Source organism: Vigna unguiculata, chromosome 3 (assembly GCF_004118075.2).
Source record: "Vigna unguiculata cultivar IT97K-499-35 chromosome 3, ASM411807v1, whole genome shotgun sequence".
NCBI classification, from domain to species: Eukaryota; Viridiplantae; Streptophyta; class Magnoliopsida; order Fabales; family Fabaceae; genus Vigna; species Vigna unguiculata.
The window spans coordinates 28,813,702-28,833,873 of NC_040281.1; the positions used below are offsets into that span (position 1 = coordinate 28,813,702).

A 20,172-nucleotide genomic window follows, 5' to 3' on the forward strand; every position below is an offset into this window, starting at 1 on the left:
AAGAATCAAGGCAAGAATGGAAAACTTAAAACCTTTTTTCAAGAATTTAAAACAATCTTCTAAATTGAGAAAACAAGAGGGGTTGACCCTCTTTAATAAGTAGCATTTCACAGTTTTGAAGAGGAAGAGGTACTTTTCAAGTGTTCAAAAACATTAGGAAATTCAATTGCAAATATTAGACTACTAAGTTAAAGTTAATTCAACTAATTTATATATAACACTTATTTAGTCCTAATTAATACGGGTGGTTCTTTAAAATTAGACAAAGACAAATGGTAGCTCTTAAAATTAAGGGAAAATTCATCTTTACACTTTTAAGAAGTACATGTGAGACATGGGTTAGTTGAAAGTGATGTGAAGTAATTACACTCATAGTCACACTCTTGAAAGTCACATCCCTAGTAACTTTTCATATGACTTTCTAACAAATTCAATTTTTTCTAACATAACTCTTTGTAACTCTTGGATGTAGAATATTCCAAGAGAATTAAGAAATATTTTATGTTCTAAGTTTATAAAAGTTGAGAGTTTCTTCATACTTTTTACTTATTTTGGTCTCCTCTTATGAATTTTCTAGAAATCTTTTGTTTTTTTTTTTGTCATGCTTATTTTCTTTATTCTTGAAGTTTATTTTCTCCATCTTCATTATATTCTTTTTCAATCATTCATCACTATAACTTTATAATTTCTACTTATATCTTTCAAGAAGTGTGAAAGAAGTCCAAATTATCCACAAGGTTGGGATTTTCTATATTGATTTATTTGTAAAGTTCTCATATTGAACTATTAGATCGATTGTGTATCACTATGTCAAAAATTATAATTCAACGTTTCGACTATAATTTGGTTCATCAAATATTCTTCACATGATAAGTAATGTTATGTGCTCTCTTACTAAGTCAAAAATTATAACTAATATTTAAGGTACAATTTTTTTCTACAGAAGAATGTAATGATATAAACTGAACAATTAATATCACCTATAACATGAACAATCCAAAATAAATTAAAAATTTTAAAATTGTTCAATTTATGACACATTTTTGTCTTCTTGACCTTGTTCTAACTCTTTGAATAAGATCAACAAGGATGACTTCAAGAGGATGACCCTTTCTTAATTGGGAGGTTTTGTGTGTTGGTTCTTATATTTCCATTTGATTCCTTCAGGGTGCTTAAGGGAATCTTCCCTCTATACATTGTAAGGCCCGTTAATATTATTCATTATTCTTTTTGCCCTAAACTAAAGGGCTGCCCTTGTAAGTGGGCCTAAGGGGCTGGCTCAGTAGATAAAATCCTTTCCAGTTGCCCTAAGTCACATTTTCATTCCATTTCAGAGAACTTAAGCTGCAGCCGTCAACCCCCTCCGCTAGGGTTTTGTTCCACTGTCACGTTAAGCTAAAGGAACTTATACTCCATGTAAGTGTCTCTTCCAGCAGTGCTAGTTCCCTTTTTGCTATCTTGTTTTGTGTTTTCGATTAAAAGCCTCCGTTAACTCAGTTTCCCTAGTTCTGTTCCGCTGTCCTGCCAGTTCTGCGAACCCATCTTTGAGTTGTTGCACTCCGAGGTCCCATGTCGAAGCTCGGTTAGCCCTTTTCCAGGTACGGGAAGTTAGGGTTTCTAGTTTCGAGTCGTTTTGAACTGTGTATGAGTTGGTTGTTAATTTTATGGTTTGATCTTTCATTTTGATGCGTGAGAATATCTTGCATGAGTTGTTTGGTTGGAAAACATGGTTGCTGCAGGTGAAACAGTGGTGAGACCTGTTAATCTCGCTCAGGCGAGCCAGCCCGCCTCGGCGAGACAAACAAGGGCTCGCCCAGGCCAGTTTACGCGAGTGGTCGCCTAGGCGACCCGCTCCTCATTTTGAGCGAGCGAGCATCTCGCCCAAGCGAGAGGGGTCTCGCCTAAGCGAGATCCTGCGTTGCTTCCTGATGCCCTTTTCGAGCCCTCGCCTAGGCGAAGGGGACTCGCCTGAGCGAGAATGCCTCGCCTGAGCGAGACCCTTCAGCCTGAGCGAGGGATTGGGCGAGACTGTATTGTGTTTGGTTGTGTGTTTACTGTCTTATGATTGGAATTGTATGGATATGACTGCCATGATGAGATACATGTACATATGTATGGATATATGCCTAATGGATTGCTATATATGCGTGACATGATTCATAAATGATGAATGATGGGTGTTGTGGGAACTTGGCATGTGAGATGAATGAGTGTTTTGGAACTAAAGGAACATGGTATTGATATGAGATGAGGCCCTAGACTCATGGGGTAGTGACGATCAGATGTATGGATTCAAAATGTGATGCGTATGAGGAATTAATCTCAGGGATTGGTATGGAATTGTAAATATGATTTAATGTTCTCTTACTGTTGATTTATGAATGTTGGTCCGTGTCAGCGTGTAATTCCTTGGGGTCTCTAGGTGGGACCTCCGGGGTTGTGCTTCAGTGGTCGGGACGTAATCCCATGTCCCCTGGTAGTGGGAGTCCATGGTGGTGCCCCATTTGTATAACTAGGTAAGGATTCAAGGTAAGGTTGCATCCTGACACTCTAAGGGGTCAGTTAGTCTCACCTAGAGCGGACTGACTCCTGTGGTGAGAGTAGCAGGAGGCCCAAAATTCATTAAGGGCTAACCTTGTGGTGAGGAAAAATTGATCCATCGTAACACTTGTAACACATAGCTCAGGGGTGAGCAGCTTGGGGGTGAGCAGAGGTATCCACTGAATCCGACCAAGTTATACGTATCCGAATGAGTAGAGTCGAGTCGTAGTGTATTGATTGAAAAGTCATAACATGCTTGGTTGTTGTATGGATATTGGATGGTGAAAGTATATTTGACTGTATGATGAAAATATTATTGGCTCTAGCTTATCCTGTTTGTTGTATGGTTATCTTGTATGTGGTTCTTCTTTCTTGCGATGATCATCAATTTGATTGATGGGAGCAGATGGGCGAGGTTCTCGTGGTCAGCAAGGAAATGGTGATTCCGCTGCTTAGCCTTTTGGACTAGATTTATTTTATTCATGATTTCTTTAGGGCTATGGCCCATGTATCGCTTTATGCATTACTACTCTACTCTCTTTGATAGACTTGTATCTGGTTTTCCGTTGGCATCGTGGTGTGCCCAGGTTGTAGGGGTTGTGTTAAGGACCCCCGGACTACTTCATATTACTATTTTGTGTGACGTGTCTTTTAATTTCGCATAATAATTAAATAGGACGTTACATACAACTTGTGAAGGAGGTTTTCTATTTGAAAATTGTTCTCATATGTGAAGTTATTCTCTATAACAGGGAGCATTTATATTTGATATTCATCCACTTGAATATGAAACATTGTAAACAACAATTTATTATTGTACAATCTAGAATGCACTTTTCCTTAAAATGTCTTTTGTATTCGTGCTTAAATTCAAAGGAGGGGAGGGGTGTTGGTAGAATTAGATGTAACCTTTATGATTAAATTATTACAAAAATAAAAGTGTTTGTCATCTCTTTATTACTTGCAATTGTTTTTTTTAGTCGTCTACAAAACATTTTAGAAAATCTTTTGTGAACTTATGTGTAAATTTCTTGGAAGACCCATGATAGTTGTCATTGTAACTATCAAATAAATGCTAATATAGAAAGGGTTAAGGCTAACCCAAGTTGTATCCCAACAAATTTGGTGAAAGAACTTACTTAGAAAATTTTATTATGATGTTTGCATAAGGTGTTAGACAAAATAATAGTAGAAAAATGAGTTTTTGAAGAAATTAGTAAATTATGCAAACAAAAGTAAACTGACTTAAAATAGTATGTTGAAAATAGTTTTATTCTTCGGCTTTCTTACACTGGGATTCTTTATTGGTTTTCAAAAGATTATTATTCAAATAATTCAAAAATTAGATAATTCAAATTAGTCAAACAAATTTCATTTAATTTGTTAAGATTCTTATTCATTCTAAGCATATGTGACTAATACTCAAGTGTAATTTATTCATTCCAAATGTATATGACTAATTCTATTATTCTATCCTTTTATTAAACAAAACAATTTTGAAATTTTGGATTAACCAAGCTAGTATTCAATTAATTCATCTAGTTTCTGGCATGTTCCAAGCGTATAAAAATTAGAAACTATTAACACTTCTCTTTTTCCAAGTGTATACAAATTAAGTGTTCTATAACACAAAACATGTTTTAAGCGCATACATGTGCATGTTTGTTATTTTACTTACATCAAGGATTAGAAGAATAAAGCAAATTAATACAAGTTTTAATTAAAAATTATAATTGACTTATGATAGAGAGTTCTCAGAAAATTCTAATAACAAGAATTAAAATTCAAGAAAAATAGAAAAAAATCATCTTTAATTAATAAATTCAAATAACAACTCATGAATTACATGATACCTCATAATCCTTTATAAATTTGTTAAAGAAATCAAATTGAGAGACTTAACCCTCCGTATAAAAGACAATGCAAAACATAATGAAAAGGAAAAAAGTAAAATAGTGAAGAAGAGAGAGTAATTTTTTGATGAATGAATGACCCTCAAAAGCTTGTTGATGGTCTCTTTTTATAGAATTTTGGGTTGAAGATTCAAGAGTATTAGATAATGTGATATTGTAAATATGGATTTAGTATTGGGTACTTGATATGAATGTCTATTATTCTTCATTAGTGAAGAATTGTCAATTGCTTCAAACTTTTAAGAGACTTCTCTATTCTTGCTTAACAATGTCTAGCATGACATGTATCTAATTTTGCTAGATGTGTTTCTTCTTCAACAATGTCTAATGCATCCATTCTTTTAGAACTTCTTTAGAGACATATGCTAAGTCATTTATTCCTAACAATTTCTAATGCTTCATGCATTTGTTGCTCATTGGTCTATATTGGAGTTCATTATTCAAGATTTACTTGTGTTTTGTTAACAACTTGTGCTTGATATAATACCATCTTTTATTGATGTATAATTGTTTCACACTAGATAACTTATATTGGACAATCCCGTGTTGCTTGTTATGATCAAAATAATAACAAGACTTATCATATTAAGACTTGTGTATGATAAAGTCATGACTCCTCTTTTCCTTAACAATACATGGAGAAAATCTCTGATGCATACTGATATCTTTAGTGGATACTCGTAAGTAATAAATATATGTATTTTACTTGTCCACTAGTTAATACAATGAATATGAGTATCATAATATCAAACCTATAAATTCTTATTATCCATTATTAATAATTTTTATTTGGATTTTGTTTTAAATCAAGTGATAAAAGAAAGTTGGTGACAAAAGAGACATTAATAATTGAATAATTGTTAAATTTAATTTTATAGATTTATGCTTTTTTATATAAACATGTGAAGTTGAAGTTGGTTTTAAAAAGTTACTTTTTTAAAAAAAAATCACATTTTGTAATGAAATTTGTTTTGATTTATATTTTAAAATGGTTAAATTTATTTGTGATAAATTTTTGCTATAAAATTTGATTTGGAATATTCTTTAAGACTAAATTTTTATTTTTAAAATATATTCTTAAACAATCTTATTAAAATTTTAAGAAAATAATTATGATAAAATATCCCACAGATATTATTTATGCAACTAGTCATTGGACAAAAAAGTTAAATATGTTTATAGTACTTAAACTTGAACATAAAATTGAAATTAATTATTGTCTCCAACTTGATATATTTTGATCATAAACTTTAAAAATGAAAAAATATAGTTCTCCTAATTCAAAAATGTTAATGTTTTTTTTGTGTGAATGACGTTTTAAACTAACATTTAAACCAAAAATTAACACAATTAAATTAGAAGAATTATATTTATTATTTTTAAAGTTTGAGATCAAATTATATAAAAATTTAAAATAATAACAAATAAATTTATAGATTAAAAGTGTATTTAAGCTGATCACAAAACAAAACTATTAGATAGGACAAGAAATAGCTGGCTAGAGTCTGCACCTCTAAACAATTGTCATCATGTGCCTTTCACCTCCTTGAAATGATGCATTCATAGAAGGAATGTGGGAATAGGGATGGCAACGGGACGGGGCGGGGACGAGTTTCACTGTCTCATACCCATCCCTGTAAAAAAAATTCATACCCATCCTTGTAAAAAAATTCATTCCCATCCCCATACCCAAACCCAACGGGTATTAAAGTTTTATCTCATCCCCATCCCCAATGGGTAACGGGTATAATCTCGTACCCATACCCATACTCGTTTCCTTACTACATCAATATAAATTTTAATTAATTTTTATAAAATAATAAAAAATTACGGTAAAGAAAACATAATATTATCAAATATTCAATATTAGGAGGATGGTTGTTTCTTCGATATCAAATATTTTGAAATAAATTATAATTATTTACATTTTAGATTGGAATACCAAATAAAATTTCATAAGAAATAAAACATTTATTAAATTTGCAAACTGCAAATATTAATGAAACCTAGTTGATAAAATTTAAAAATATTTTTAAAAAATTTAAAGAAAAAAAATATTCAAATTAAAATATATTTTAAATGTTTGTTTACTTCAATTTTTTAAATTTTAATTAATCTCTTTTTGTATACACTAATAAAAATGATAATACATTACTTAATCAAAATGACGCAAATAACAAATAATAAACATAATAAAAAAATTTTAACATGGATATTGTATCTTTTGAACTCCAATATATGTTAGATGGTGATAAAAAATATTCATGACAATTACATTAAATTTTGATATTGTAGTAAATAAAAGTTATTTATAGTAAAAAATTACAGTATGATTGATATACTGAGTTAGAAAATAAAAAATAATTAGATAAAATATACTGAAATAGTATTCTACATGAAGAAAATAAACCACAAATAAAAATATTAAAAAATTAACAAATGTATGTCTTAGAAACGATTGAAAGAAATCGCACAAAGGAAAACGAATGTATAATTAAGGGTATGATAAGATGAAAAATATCTTAGACATCTAAAATCACTTTTCAAATATCAACATATATACTCAATGGTTGAGAAATAATTGTTTTAGCAAAACAAAAGAGTTCTTCAAATGAAACAAAAATTAATAAAAATAAGTAAAGAATTTTTTTTATATTACTTAGTAAATGAAATGTTCATGCTATTGAACACTTAAATTGAGAGTATTAAACATACTCATGTGAAAGGAAAATATACAATAAATAAAAATATTAAAAATAATAGAAATATTTAAATGAGACATTAAAATTTTTTAATTGACATACATCATTTTAACATAATTATATAAATGTTATGATAAGATGAAAAATATAGTGGAGATGCGAATGAGTTTCATGACAAACCAAATAATTATAAGAAATAAAAATTGAAATATATATATATATATATATATATATATATATATATATATGATTACTTAATTAATTGTGAATATTTTAATAATTTAAATGATGATAAAGATATAGCGGGAACGGGTATTATGACGGGGATATGTGCATCCCCATAATCATCTCCATACCCATACCCAGTCAATGCAGGGATTCCCCGTCAAAACAGGGACGGATTCGGACAATAACCACGAGGACAGGTTTATTTGCCATCTCTATGTGAGAATATGATATTTTGAGACCTTTCAAAATTTATATTACCAACCATTTTATTAAATTTTATTTAATGATTTAATTTGTAATTTAATTAAATATTTTATTATTATATAGAGTTATTGAATGAATAAGAGAAAATGCGGATTGTGAAATTAATATTTTCCTATGTAGACTTTAACCTTTTAAGAGTATTTCTACTAATAAAAAAAGCCATTACAAACAAAGTTAACTTTTGTACCGCATAAATATTTAAAATTTGACTAAACCTTTAATTAATATCGTAAAATTTAAATTTTTCTCATTTTACATGTAAGAATTACATTCACATGGTTATTCAGTTTTATGTAATATATTAATTCAAAATTAAATGGATAATTTTTTTTGAAAACAAGTCATTATTAGGATACGCTATAACTAAAAGGTCTCCCACTATTACTGCTCTGTAAATAGATATTTTTATGTACCTATACAACAATAATAAAATATAAATCTCCAAGTAGTATATTCAAAGCAACACAAGAAATAGGCAACTGAGGTTTTAGATTGGTTTGGGAAAAGTAAATATGCAGAAGGAGAACGGTGCTAGTGGTGGCTAAACCACATTACCAGAAGTGATTAAACATTTACTCCCCTTTTTGTAAGTTATGTTTGTGCTGCATCCACTTTAATATGTTTGAAGCAGAACACCAGAAACAAAGCAATAATAATATCCCTTCCTTTTATCATCTCTCGTTGATCTTATAGGTCACCATTTTATCTTTCCATTGCTTCGGGTCCTGGTTTAGGTCCAGATAGTTTTCATAGAAGGTGACTTCTCTGTTTGGTTTCACCAACAAGGCAGAAGAGTTTCTAGTTCCATAAGGCCCCTAACAATAAAACGAGTTTTTAGTTTAAGCATGTAAAAGCAGGGTTTAACAGATAAATAAACAAGTGGAATGAAAGTGTTGGTTACCGATGACAATACTGTTTCAACAAATATAGCACTCAAAGGATGTTCCCGTTCACGAGGCTGAACCCCAGGTAGCATCCACTCTTCATCTTTCACTCTGTTTGTCATTAGTTTCTCAACCATTTCTTTGATGGGAAGATCACTTTCACCATATTCCTTAATAAATTCTTCTAAACTTTGGCGCATCCGTTCAGCCTGAAAAGGTTGTGCCAAAATTGGTGTTATTGCTTGCATCTTTGTTGTCTCTTTCAGAAGAAATGTAAAATTTTAGGATTAAACTACAACAATCCCTTTTTAATTTTGTCAAATTAGCATAAGGAAAAATTCACAAACACGTATCAAATGAACCAACCCAAATAGAAACTAAAAATAATCTGGAAAGAATAACAGGGTTGTTCTGTTACCTTTGCCCATGGAGCATCCAGAGATGCATTAGCCAACACGTGAATTCCCGGGGTCACTAGAGAAAAAGAAGGGTTATCTCGGTCTGGTCTATTGAACACATAAACCATGGTGGAGGTGCAAATATCGGCCACCACAAGGTTAAACCCATTGTACTGATGCGCCTCTCTCGCAACTTGCTCTGCAAACTCCTGGGGACTCTTATTGCTCTGTTGCATTTTATTCACACGTTATGATTAAACCAGTGCAACATCACCCTGCATAGTAACAAAAGAGAAACGAAAAAGAAGCATGACAAATAACAATAGTAGATAAGCTAGTTTAATTTTCTGTTCAGTTAGTTACTCTACATTTCTATTCAACAAATCATTTTTTTCATCATGAACGGCTTGAAGACTAATTTGTTGGGCTTTTAGCTTGGGGAAATGACAGAGAGATTCAGCACTAACGAGCCATTGACATTCCATAGCACCACTTCCAATCTAAAATCTTAAAAAAAAAGGTGAGTCTCCTAATACATGCTCTTCAGGTTCATTTCTACTTTGCCAAGCCAGGAAGACTTTAGATACAAGAAATTCTAATAATACAGGATTCAACCACTCACGTCCTCGATCCATCAACTTAGTTGTGTTTCTCAACAGGGGAAAAACCAAAAAGATTCGGCACCAACAAGCTATGAACATTCTATATACAGAAAGTCTAGAGATTAAAACCTTAATGTGGTTTAATTCTAAAATAAGTGGGTGGAATTTCTATAGTACACTTCAAGCTCATTTATCCTCAATGTGGACCAAAAATGGAATCCTAAATAACTCATCCTCACATAACAGTATTGTAAAGTGACTGCTTAAGATTATATATATTTGTGGAAGGTCTCCATAGGGTCTGGTAACAAGAATTTAATCCTAACTCTTCCTAACATCCAACTTCTAAAGTGACAACTGCCCCACGATAAACTATTTGGCCTTATCTTTCAGAGCATCGTTTGCCTTATTCAATGGAGATATGATTTGAGTGAAAGATAATTAAAGGGAACAAACAGATGGTGTGCGATGCGAGCGTTTACCTGAAGGAAACGAAGGGGCAATTCCCCTCTAGTTTTGGGATGTGGAAGGGTCCCAACTTCCCTAAAATTAGTGAGAAACGCGATTCTGCCATTTCTCGTCGAACCCAACCACGTTCCACCGCCGAGCCCATCCTTACCACCCAAAATCGTTTCCTCTCCCCACCACCATGCCAAGGGGTATGTAGGGCTATCAGGTTTCAGCACTCAGGCCAATAAATAAACATTCCATTGCTGTCTGAAACTCAGAATCAATTCCGAAAGCGATAGCAAGAAGTAGGTTAAGTACTCACCGAGAATAATCCTGGTCCCTGTTGAATAAGATTAAGAAGGGGTACTTGGGATGAGCTTGCCACATGAACACACAGATGCACATGTTTGGTTCTATGTTCCCTTTCTGTTGGGTAACTAACCAATTTGCTTCTTCAAAGAATCAATGGGTATAAAGATATTTATTTTTAATTTGATTAAATTCCAAAATATATAAATATGCAATAATTACGTGGTGCTTGATGACAATTAGTCATATTAAAAATAAATTCAAATTGAAGAATTTAAGGATCGGCATGGATATTTTTCAAAATCCAATCTATAATCCAATAAAATAGATTAAAATAGATTAGATCTATAATTCAAACTTATGTTAATTGCATTAACTAAATTTAATATTTTTTTCAATCCAATTTATATTAGATTGAGTCAAGTTTTAAAATATTATATACTGAATTGTAAGAAACTATTACGCAAATGAAAAATAAAAAACACAATGGATCATGCACCGAAACATTTACGCATATTTATTTGAATATAAACTAATATTAAATGTTATAATAATTTAAATTTAATATATGAATTTTAAATGTGTAATAGTTTAAAAGATATATAAATTAAATATTATTCTTAAATTTCATTTAGAATAAAAATTATTAGTACCGATAATTATTTATATCAAAATATAATTTAATATAAAATAAATTTGAGTGGTGATAATTAATGTTAATCATTCATTTAAGATATTAAAGTGGATTGGATTTTATTATAAAAGTACTTGTATAAATTAGTGTGAGAACCCCTCTTTGTTATTTTTCTTTTCCATGAACCCTTTCTCTCTGCTACCAATTTCACAAAAGCAACACTTCGCTCTCACCTTGCATTATTTTTTCTCTCTATTTTCTCTGCCTTCTCTCTACCAGAAAAGAGTCTGAATTCTCATCCAAAAGTCTGAATCATTCTCTTCTGTTACAAAAATCAGACTTGAGGCTAGTTCAGGACCACTTCCTCAAGTTGAGCCTCCCCTCCCTATGCATAAGTCAATCTCAATTTCTCCCTTGCCCTTTGATTTTCGAATTTTGGGTATTTCCATATTTCTGGGTTGAGTTAGGGCCTGTTCTTACACTTGACATTTGTAATTCAGTACCTTAGGTTATGAGATTGAGGTGCCCCTTGTTGAAAGAGTTCTTGCTTGTGGTAATTGCAAAGGTATGGGAAGCTAACTGTCTTTTTTTTTTATTTCAGTCCGTGAACCATGTTTGATGAGTTTGATTGAAGCATTGTGTGCTAAATTGATGTTTGAAACTCATGTGTGATTGCTTGATTGATTTTTGCCATGGATTCTGGGCTCCTGCATGTGGGAACAGTAGAGTAATCTGGTATTTCCGCTTAGGCGAGTGGCTCTCGCCTAAGCGAAACCACCAGAAAACCCACCCATGTTTCTGCGCGAAGCCTCGCCTAGGCGGCTGAGGTCGCTTAAGCGAGAGACACTCTCGTCTAAGCGAACCAACTTAGCCTGAGCGAGAGTTCGCCCAAATTTTATTTTTGGCCAATGTTAGAGCCTCGTTCAGGCGAGATTGACTCGCCTAAGCGAGATAGCCTCTCGCCTGGGCTAGATTGTCTAGCTTGAGCGAGAGCTACTGCAGTGGGGTGCTTGATGTTCTGTTTTAAAAGGTGAAATTATATGTTTAAAAGTGATTTTGTGCAATTAGTCTCCTATATGTTTGGAATGTTGTTGCTAATATTGAGTATGGTGGAATTAGATGAATATGAATTATGAGAAGTTGTAGTTGAAATAGAATTTCAAGGGAAATTCAGAAGAGAATGTTAGTGTGTGTAAGGACGTGAGGAATCCGTATTGGTTGATATCCTGAAACCCCAATAATCATTCACGCTCAGATAGAGTAGAATGGATTATGTTGTGAGGAGTAGGAGGAGGTCCTAGTCTTTAGACTTGATCAAGTCTTAGACGCGAAGGGGACTTACCCTTGGAGTAGTTGGGTGATAACCCCTTGTGCCCAAACTCTGCAGAGTTTGGGAACCTTTACAGGTGCAAGCCACCAAGAGCTCCAATGTCGCTTACACAATTCGGATATCGAGTCTAGAATTATACAATTGAGCTATGCTTTATGAATGATATTTATACTGTGAACTGCATGATTTTCTCTTATTTCAGTTAGCTTATCCTTCTTGTTTATGTTTGTTTTCCTTGTGCGTTCTCCTTGCAATGATCACCTACGGTTGGTGTGAGCAGAGCCGAATCCAGATGAAGACACCCCTCTCCTGGACAGGAGTTGATCTTTTGCTTGGATATTCCGTGGTAGTTTTTGGGTTAGATGCTATAGAATTTTGAGATGTATAAATTATCCTTTCTTGTATACTTATACTTGCCATAGGGATTTATATGGTTATTTTTGGATGACTGTATCAGTGATATATATAACAGTTTATTTCTACTATCTGCTTTGTTTGATCATAATATAACGTTTTATTTGATATATGAAAAATATTAAATGGGATGTTACAATTATTATCAACAATATATTTTTAGTAATTTATTTTTCGTAGAATATACACTTATAAAGAAAAACTCAAGTAACTTTTTTATTTAATGAATATCCATGTAACACGAATATAAATGATATAAAATGGATGGGAAAGAAAATAAGTAAATATTATAAAATATGTGACGTCATATAGTGATGTTTTTCCTTTTCTTCGCATTGTTAACATAAGTTGTTCAAATTATGAATATGTCATCCTTTCAAGCAAACAATTTGACCGTTCTTTTACATCTTCTAGGGAATACAATTCCTTGATACTGTATGCAACCAATGAAAACATTTCCACATCAAAATATCAGTTTTTATGTGAAAATAATATTTTTTTAAAGAACTTGTCATAGGTGTTAAAAGAGAAGAAAATAATGTTGAATTTGAATGTTTGAGTGTGTGTACAAACTGCATTCTTAATTTATATATAAGCAAAGTGAGATCATTTAGACTATTGAAAACATTGAGTGGAAGCAATCTTGATGATTCATTTGTAGTGTGGTAAATTATGATACATCGATACTTCAACTTGAGTTATATATTTGTGTCCGACACATATCGTGTCTGATACTTTATGATACTTTAACAATACTTATTAATGAAGTATCTATTTTATAAAGTCGTAATACACTACAATAAAATCTTTGAATAGTAAACAATTTTAGTGACAAAAAATAATTAGTCACTATATAGTAACTGTAAGGCCCATTAAAATTGGCCTAATACTTTCTACCCTAAAGTAAAGGGGGGCTGCCCTTGTAAATGGGCCTAGGGTGGCCCAAGTGATAAAACCCAACCTCAGTCCGCCCTAACCCACTCACTTTCTTCATTCTCAGATTCGCAGCCGCCTTCCTCTCCATTATCTCTGCTAGGGTTTGTTTCCCGCCTCGAACCAGTCCGCCTAAAAGCTCAAGTAGTGATTTCTACTCCACGTAAGTGATTCTAAACCTACTGTATTTACTCCCTAAAGTTGTTCTTCGTATTTCATCGTTTAGAGTTCAAACTAATCCCGTTTTTCCACTGTTCTGCCAGTTCTACAAGTCCATCACTCGAGCTGCTGTGCTCCGAGGTCCCGTGTCGAAGTTCCGTTAACCCTCTTCTAGGTACGGGAAGTTAGAGTCCGAGTCTAAGTTGTGTTTTTATGCCTGTTCTTGAGCTTGTGAATGGTCTGCATGGATAAATCACTGGTTTGGTGTGTGTAGTGCTTGGTATGTTTGGTTGGATCGGGAAACGCCTTTGTTGCAGGTGAATCAGGGGCAAGAGCTGTTAATCTCGCCCAGGCGAGTTAGACTCGCCTAAGCGAGTCTGACGGAGGCTCGCCCAAACCCCCAATGCACGAAAGGTCGCCCAGGCGACCCGCTCGAATTTTTGAGCGAGCGAACACCTCGCCCAAGCGAGAGGGGTCTCGCCTAAGCGAGATCCCGTGATGTTCTCTGGGTACTTCCTCGAGCCCTCGCCTAGGCGAAGGAGGGGCTCGCCTGAGCGAGCACGTCTCGCCTGAGCGAGACCCTTCAGCTTGAGCGAGGGGTTGGGCGAGGCAGTACGCTGTTTGGGTGCTTGTTTATTCTTGGATGATTGATATTGGTTTGGGTGTGAATTGTATGATGAGAAACATGTATATAATGGAGTATTATGCATGCTTGGCATGAATCATGAATTGTAGATGATGGGTCTGGTATGAAAGTTGGCATGTGAACTAAGTGAGTTGGTTATTGTTAAAGTGGCATGAAAATGAGATGAGTTGAGACCCTATGAGCATGAATGGTTATGATGAATTGAAATGGGTTGGGCCTGGAACATGAAAGGTGTTGGCTTTAAAGGTTGGTACAATTAACGTATACGTGCATGGTGAATATTGTTTTGGCTGCGTGATTATGTTTTGTATGTGTCAGTGCATAATTCCTTAGGGGTCTCTAGGTGAGACTTTCAGGGTCGCGCTTCAGTGGTCGGGACGTGATTCCATGGCCCCTGTTAGTGGGTGTCCATGGTGGTGCCCCATCTGTATAACTAGGTAAGGATTCAAGGTAAGGTTGCATCCTGACACTCTGAGGAGTCAGTTAGTCTCACCTAGAGCGGACTGACTCCTGTGGTGAGAGTAGTAGGAGACCTGAAATTCATTAAGGGCTAACCTTGTGGTGAGGGAAAATTGATCCATCGTAACACTTGTAACACATATGTCGCAACTGAAATCGCGACGGGACGACGAACCGAAAAAAGAAAAAAACGAGTTTGAAAAAGGAGATTTGGAGTCGCCACCATAGTTATTCTGGAAAACTATGGAAAACCATAAAAATAAAACGAGTCTGCGAAAAACCAGATTTTGGATTCAGGAGTCGGTTATGCGTAGGGAAGGTGTTAGCACCCTACCGCGCCCGCCCGAGGGCGGTACCTTTAATTAAAAACGCAAAGTCGATGTGATTTTCAAAATATTAATTTTCCCCAAAAATAATAAGACAAAAAATGCTAAAAAAGGAAACGTAAATATTTTTTAATTTTTTTGGGCCCGACAAGGATTGACCTTGGTCTTACGTATTCTCATTCAAAATGAGAAATCAGGGTTACGTAGTTCTTTAAAAAGCTTGTTTGTTTGAAAATGTTGAGATTCTTTGTATTTTGAAAATTTTGTATTTTTGGTATTTTTGAGTTACTTGAAAATATGTGTGTCACATGACGCGAGCGGTCGAACAGACACTAAAAGGGAAACAAAATTATTTTTAGTATATTTTGAATTATTTGGAAGAAAGTGTCACGCGGCGCGAGCGGCCGGACAGACACAACAAAAAATTAAAAGAGATTTATTTTGATATTTTTGAAAACGAGTGTCACACGGTGCGAATGACCGGACAGACACAAGAAAAGTAAAAGAGAATATTTTCATTTTTTAGATTTTTTTATTATTATTATTTTTTTTGTAATTTTTAATAATTTTCAAATATTTGGTTTTCTAGGAATAAAAAAAAATAAAAAATAAATAAAAAATAAATAAATAAAAGAATAAAAAATAGAAAAATAAAAAAAGTAAACAATAATAATAAATAAATAAATAAGTAAACAAAAATAAATAAATAATAATAAAAACAAATTAAAAATAAATAAATAAAAAGAAATAATTTAATTAAGAAGGGTGAGAGTGGGAAACAAAATATGGGGATGTGTGAGTGATTAGTGGGAGGTATATGAAGAAAATAAAAGAGGAGGGTGTGGTTGAGGTACAAGAGGGGGTGCATGTGGTAAATAAAGGAATGTGCTAAGGAAAACACAAAACGGAGGTGCAAGAATTAAAAAAAGGGGGTGTACACCAAAAACAGGAAAGAGGAGGGTGTGGTTGAGGTAAAAGAGGGGGTGCGTGCGGTAAATAAAGGAATGTGCTAAGAAAAACACAAAACAGAGGTGCAAGAATTAAAAATGGGGGTGTACACGAAAAACAGGAAAGAGGAGGGTGTGGTTGAGGTAAAAGAGGGGGTGCGTGCGGCGACTCAAAGCCTGCAGCCCCCCTCCCTTTTTTTGTCAGAAAACCCTAACAAAAGGGTTCTTCCCCCTCACATGGCAGCCGCTTCTCCTTGACACCAAAACGCTGCCACCGGCCACCAACCACCAGCACGCCATTTCCGTCTCCGCCTCGCCGCACCAGGGATGCTGGTGACGACGCCGTCCACCACCAAAAACGCCGGTGACCACGCATCCCCTTCTTCTTTCTTCTCCAACGCGCGCGAGACAGGGGGCACTCACCCCCTTCATGGCTTCGAGTTCTCGCCTGCCGGAGACCGCCGACAGCGGTTCCAGCCGCCGCTGACGTCCGCGCCAGCGCCCCCTTCGCCTCCATCCTCTTCCGCAGTAGAGAGAGGCACGCGAGGACTCTGCAGCTCGTCACCGCCGTGCCGGCCGCCGCGATTGGGTCCGCAGCCATCACGCGACCACGCTCCTCCTCTTAGAGCTCTGAACCACCGGCGGCCAGGCCGCCGGCCAGGGTTTCTACTCCCTTATTCATCTATGTGTTTTCGGGCTATGAATCATATGGTAAGGAAGAAAGTGGAATGCGAAAATGGTGGTGGTTCCGGTTCAGTGTGAATGAAGATTGCAGGGATGGGATAGAAAGAGGAACAATGAGTGTTTTTTTTTTTATTGATGATGAAGAGCGTGCACGATTTTCTTGTGTGTTTTATTTGCAGGTTGGAATGATGCTGTGATGTTGAGGTGGTGGTTCTACGAATGAGGGCGGCGGGAAGGTGGTGATAATGGGAAGGATTGGTGTTTGTGTGTATTTGTGCAGGTGAGCGATGAAGATGAGAGTGTAGGTAGAAGGGTGGATTTGGAGTGTTGTACTGTTTTGTTTGCTGTGTACGCGGATTCGAATGAGCTGGAGGCCAGTGTGGGCGTGTGAATCCGATGATGATGGAAAGAATGAGGAAGAAAGGTTTGGCGTGGGACGAATGGAGGGAAACCGTGGGTTTCGGGTTCGGTTGGGGCTTGGGTGGTGGAATGAATGTAGTGCGAATATTAACGGTGGCTATGGATTACATTTTTTATCACTGAACCCATACTACAACTCACAACTTGCGCAATATCGTCATCAAGAACCAACAACAAACAAAACATAACAAATATCTTAAACACAACAATTCAAGGATTATCAGATAGTCTTGCATTGATCCAAGCATTCAAGAATATCGATGCTTACCTCGCAGCCTCCTCGTTGTTAGATGGTTCAATTCCTCTCCTGTTGTTACTTCCGTTCCCCTTCCTTTCTTTGTTGCTCTCCTTCTGAACTATGTGTTCCCAGAAAAAACCCCTTTTGTTTTGCCCCCCCCCCCCCCCCCCCCCCCCCTCTGCTTATGTGTGGGAAGTTGTATTTTAGCCATGGCAGCACTGCTATGCTCAGACTGCCTCCTCTGGTTGCTGCCACCATGACACACCAATCCCCAACCTTTCTTCCTCTTCTGTCCAAAAACCCCCCAACAACTCTGGTCATATTTTGCATGGCAGAGTCAAGTCAAAATGATTCTCATAATTACTTTTTTATTTCATATATATATTTTTTTATATTTTTTTTTAAGAGCAGAAAAACAAAATGGTGTGAAAATAAAAATAAAATGGAAATTGAAATTAAAAGAGATAAAATAAAATAAGATAAAGTGAAGTAAAAAAAATAAAATAAAATAAAATAAAACAAGATAAAATAAATAAAAATAGATAAATAAAAAGCAAGACAAAATTAAAATTAAAATTAAAACAAAAACAAATAATTAAATAAAAGAAAAGGAGTATATGTACATTCAAATTAATGTTGATTTTTGTGATGTGTTTTATCTTCTCTTTTTTTTTTTTAATAATTTTTAGTTAATTATTTTTATTAACCGGACAAAATTGAGTGTTGACAGCTGCCCCTCTTTACTTAAATTTTATTAAATAATATAAAAATTGGAATTTTCATATTATCATAATGAAAAATAAGTAAAGATATAATCACTAATTTTGTCCGAATTCCAAAGAGAAAAGGATAAATAAAACTAATTTAGAGGGATGAGATGACCAAATCCAAGAAGAGGGCCAGGATATGGAAAGTGAAAGAAAATGGATTCACCAGGTCTTATCCAGGGCGGGAGAAAGAAATCACTGACCATTCTATCAGATAGGGTCGTTATGCCAACAAACTTTGAAAAATTATTTTTTTGTTTTTCTCATTTTTTTTCAATTTACGTGTGGATTCAACCATTCCTAGGGAGAGGATTTCTTTGTAAAAAAAAAAACGCTAACCATTGCCTTGCAGAGGGTCTCGATGCAACCAAAAAACCAATGACCATTGCTTTGCAGAGGGTCATGATGTAACCATACGGAGATTAACGACCATTCCATTGAAGATGGTCTATATCTGAAAGGATTCAATGACCATTATTGAGTAGAGGGTCTCGATCCGTCAAAAGATTTGGCCGATCCTAAGGAGGGGGCCTACGAATCGACGACCATTCTCACGGAGAGGGTCTCGATACGACAAAGAGAATCAATGACCATTCCAAAGGAGAGGGTCTTGATGTAAAGAAATTGATGACCATTGCCTCGCAGAGGGCCTCGATGCAACCAAGAAATCAATGACCATTGCTTTGCAGAGGGCCTTGATGTAAAGGAATCAGTGACCAGCCTCATGGAGAGGGTCTCGATACGACAAATTGGATTTGACAATTCCCAAGGAGAGGGTCATAACCTGGACTTGACCATTCCCAAGGAGAGGGTCATTATCCGAAAGTAGAACACAAGGACCTGACCATTCCTAAGGAGAGGGTCGTGAGGATCTGAGGATCTGCAGTTGACCAATCCTAAGGAGAGGGTCGTGAGGAAAGGAAGATTTGGACTTGACCAATCCTAAGGAGAGGGTCGTTGTCTGAAAGGAGAACCTGAGGTTTGATTTTGATGTATCAGCAAACAACACATGAATGCTTAACATTGGTGAAGCTTGTGCAAAACATTTGTCCTGACTAAACGTTTGAATCCATTTTGAATGATGATGTAACATGATGAAATGCATGAACGCATGGATGCATGGATAAAATTCATGTGAAGTTTTTGTTTTAGTTTTTTTTTTTTTTTTTTTTGAATAAAGATGCTCTCGTTTTGGAATTAGTTGTCAGCGTTGTCGTCAAATCCAAGGCATGTTCAAGTCACGTTCGTGATATTATGTTCAAGCAAAAATAGTGGGGAGTGGTGAAAGATCCTGGTGCACATTGCAAAACTATGAGTTTAATATCTCCCTTTTTTTCTTTTTTTTTTTTGCCGATTTGTGTCGTCAACCGCTTACTTTTGTCCACGAATTAAGCTCATGAGAAGATCAAGACAAACATTCTTCAATCGATGTGGACTTTTCTTGGCTTGTAACGTGGCTAGGGGTTAAGAGGTTTATGAAAGAAATGGTTAATAAGGCCCAAGTATGAGTTTGCAGGTATTAATTTTGGAACAAGAATCATTTGCGTGACATCCCGTAAGCCTTTCACTTGAAATTTCGAAGTGTTCTATCATCTTTATTTTCATTTTTCTTTCCCTTTTCCACATCCTTCATGTCCTTCGCATTGTTATCACTTTGTGATTTTTTGACATGCATTTCTAGATTTCTTTTTCATTGATCTGTTTGAACACCTCTTATATGTTTCGGGTAACTTGACATGCTGATGATTCTTGTCCAGGGATACTGAAAGAAGTTTTTATTTTGGCTCAAAGGGGGTACAAACGGATATATATGACTTTTCCTTTAAATTTTGGTAGGGGAAGGAGGCCACACGTCATTTCAAAGTTTGTTCGCCTTATTTTCACATGAGCTTAGCTCTAAGCCAAAATTCGGCAGCATTTAACC

The 20,172-nt window shown here is 35.1% G+C and overlaps 1 protein-coding gene across 1 annotated transcript; it reads right to left on the bottom strand.

The window, feature by feature from the left end:
• Window positions 1–8,001: 8,001 nt before the first annotated feature.
• LOC114178628 (transport and Golgi organization 2 homolog) lies at window positions 8,002–17,576 on the bottom strand. The gene is made up of 6 exons (XM_028064638.1): window positions 17,512–17,576; window positions 10,305–10,434; window positions 10,015–10,201; window positions 8,951–9,157; window positions 8,550–8,741; window positions 8,002–8,463 (listed from the first exon to the last, which is right to left on the bottom strand). The coding sequence occupies exons 2-6, from the start codon at window positions 10,385–10,387 to the stop codon at window positions 8,320–8,322; spliced, it is 813 nt and encodes a 270-aa protein (XP_027920439.1). The 5' UTR covers window positions 10,388–10,434; window positions 17,512–17,576; the 3' UTR covers window positions 8,002–8,319.
• Between the last annotated feature and the right edge of the window lie 2,596 nt (window positions 17,577–20,172).

What these genes read in the sequence shown, in the direction of transcription:
- LOC114178628 (XM_028064638.1), bottom strand. Translation starts at nt 10,387, where the DNA reads ATGTGCATCTGTGTGTTCATGTGGCAAGCTCATCCCAAGTACCCCTTC. An exon ending in AGGGACCAGGATTATTCTCG is followed by an intron (nt 10,202 to 10,304) that starts GTGAGTACTTAA and finishes GAAACCTGATAG; the next exon opens with CCCTACATACCCCTTGGCAT. An exon ending in TGGATGCTCCATGGGCAAAG is followed by an intron (nt 8,742 to 8,950) that starts GTAACAGAACAA and finishes CAACCTTTTCAG; the next exon opens with GCTGAACGGATGCGCCAAAG.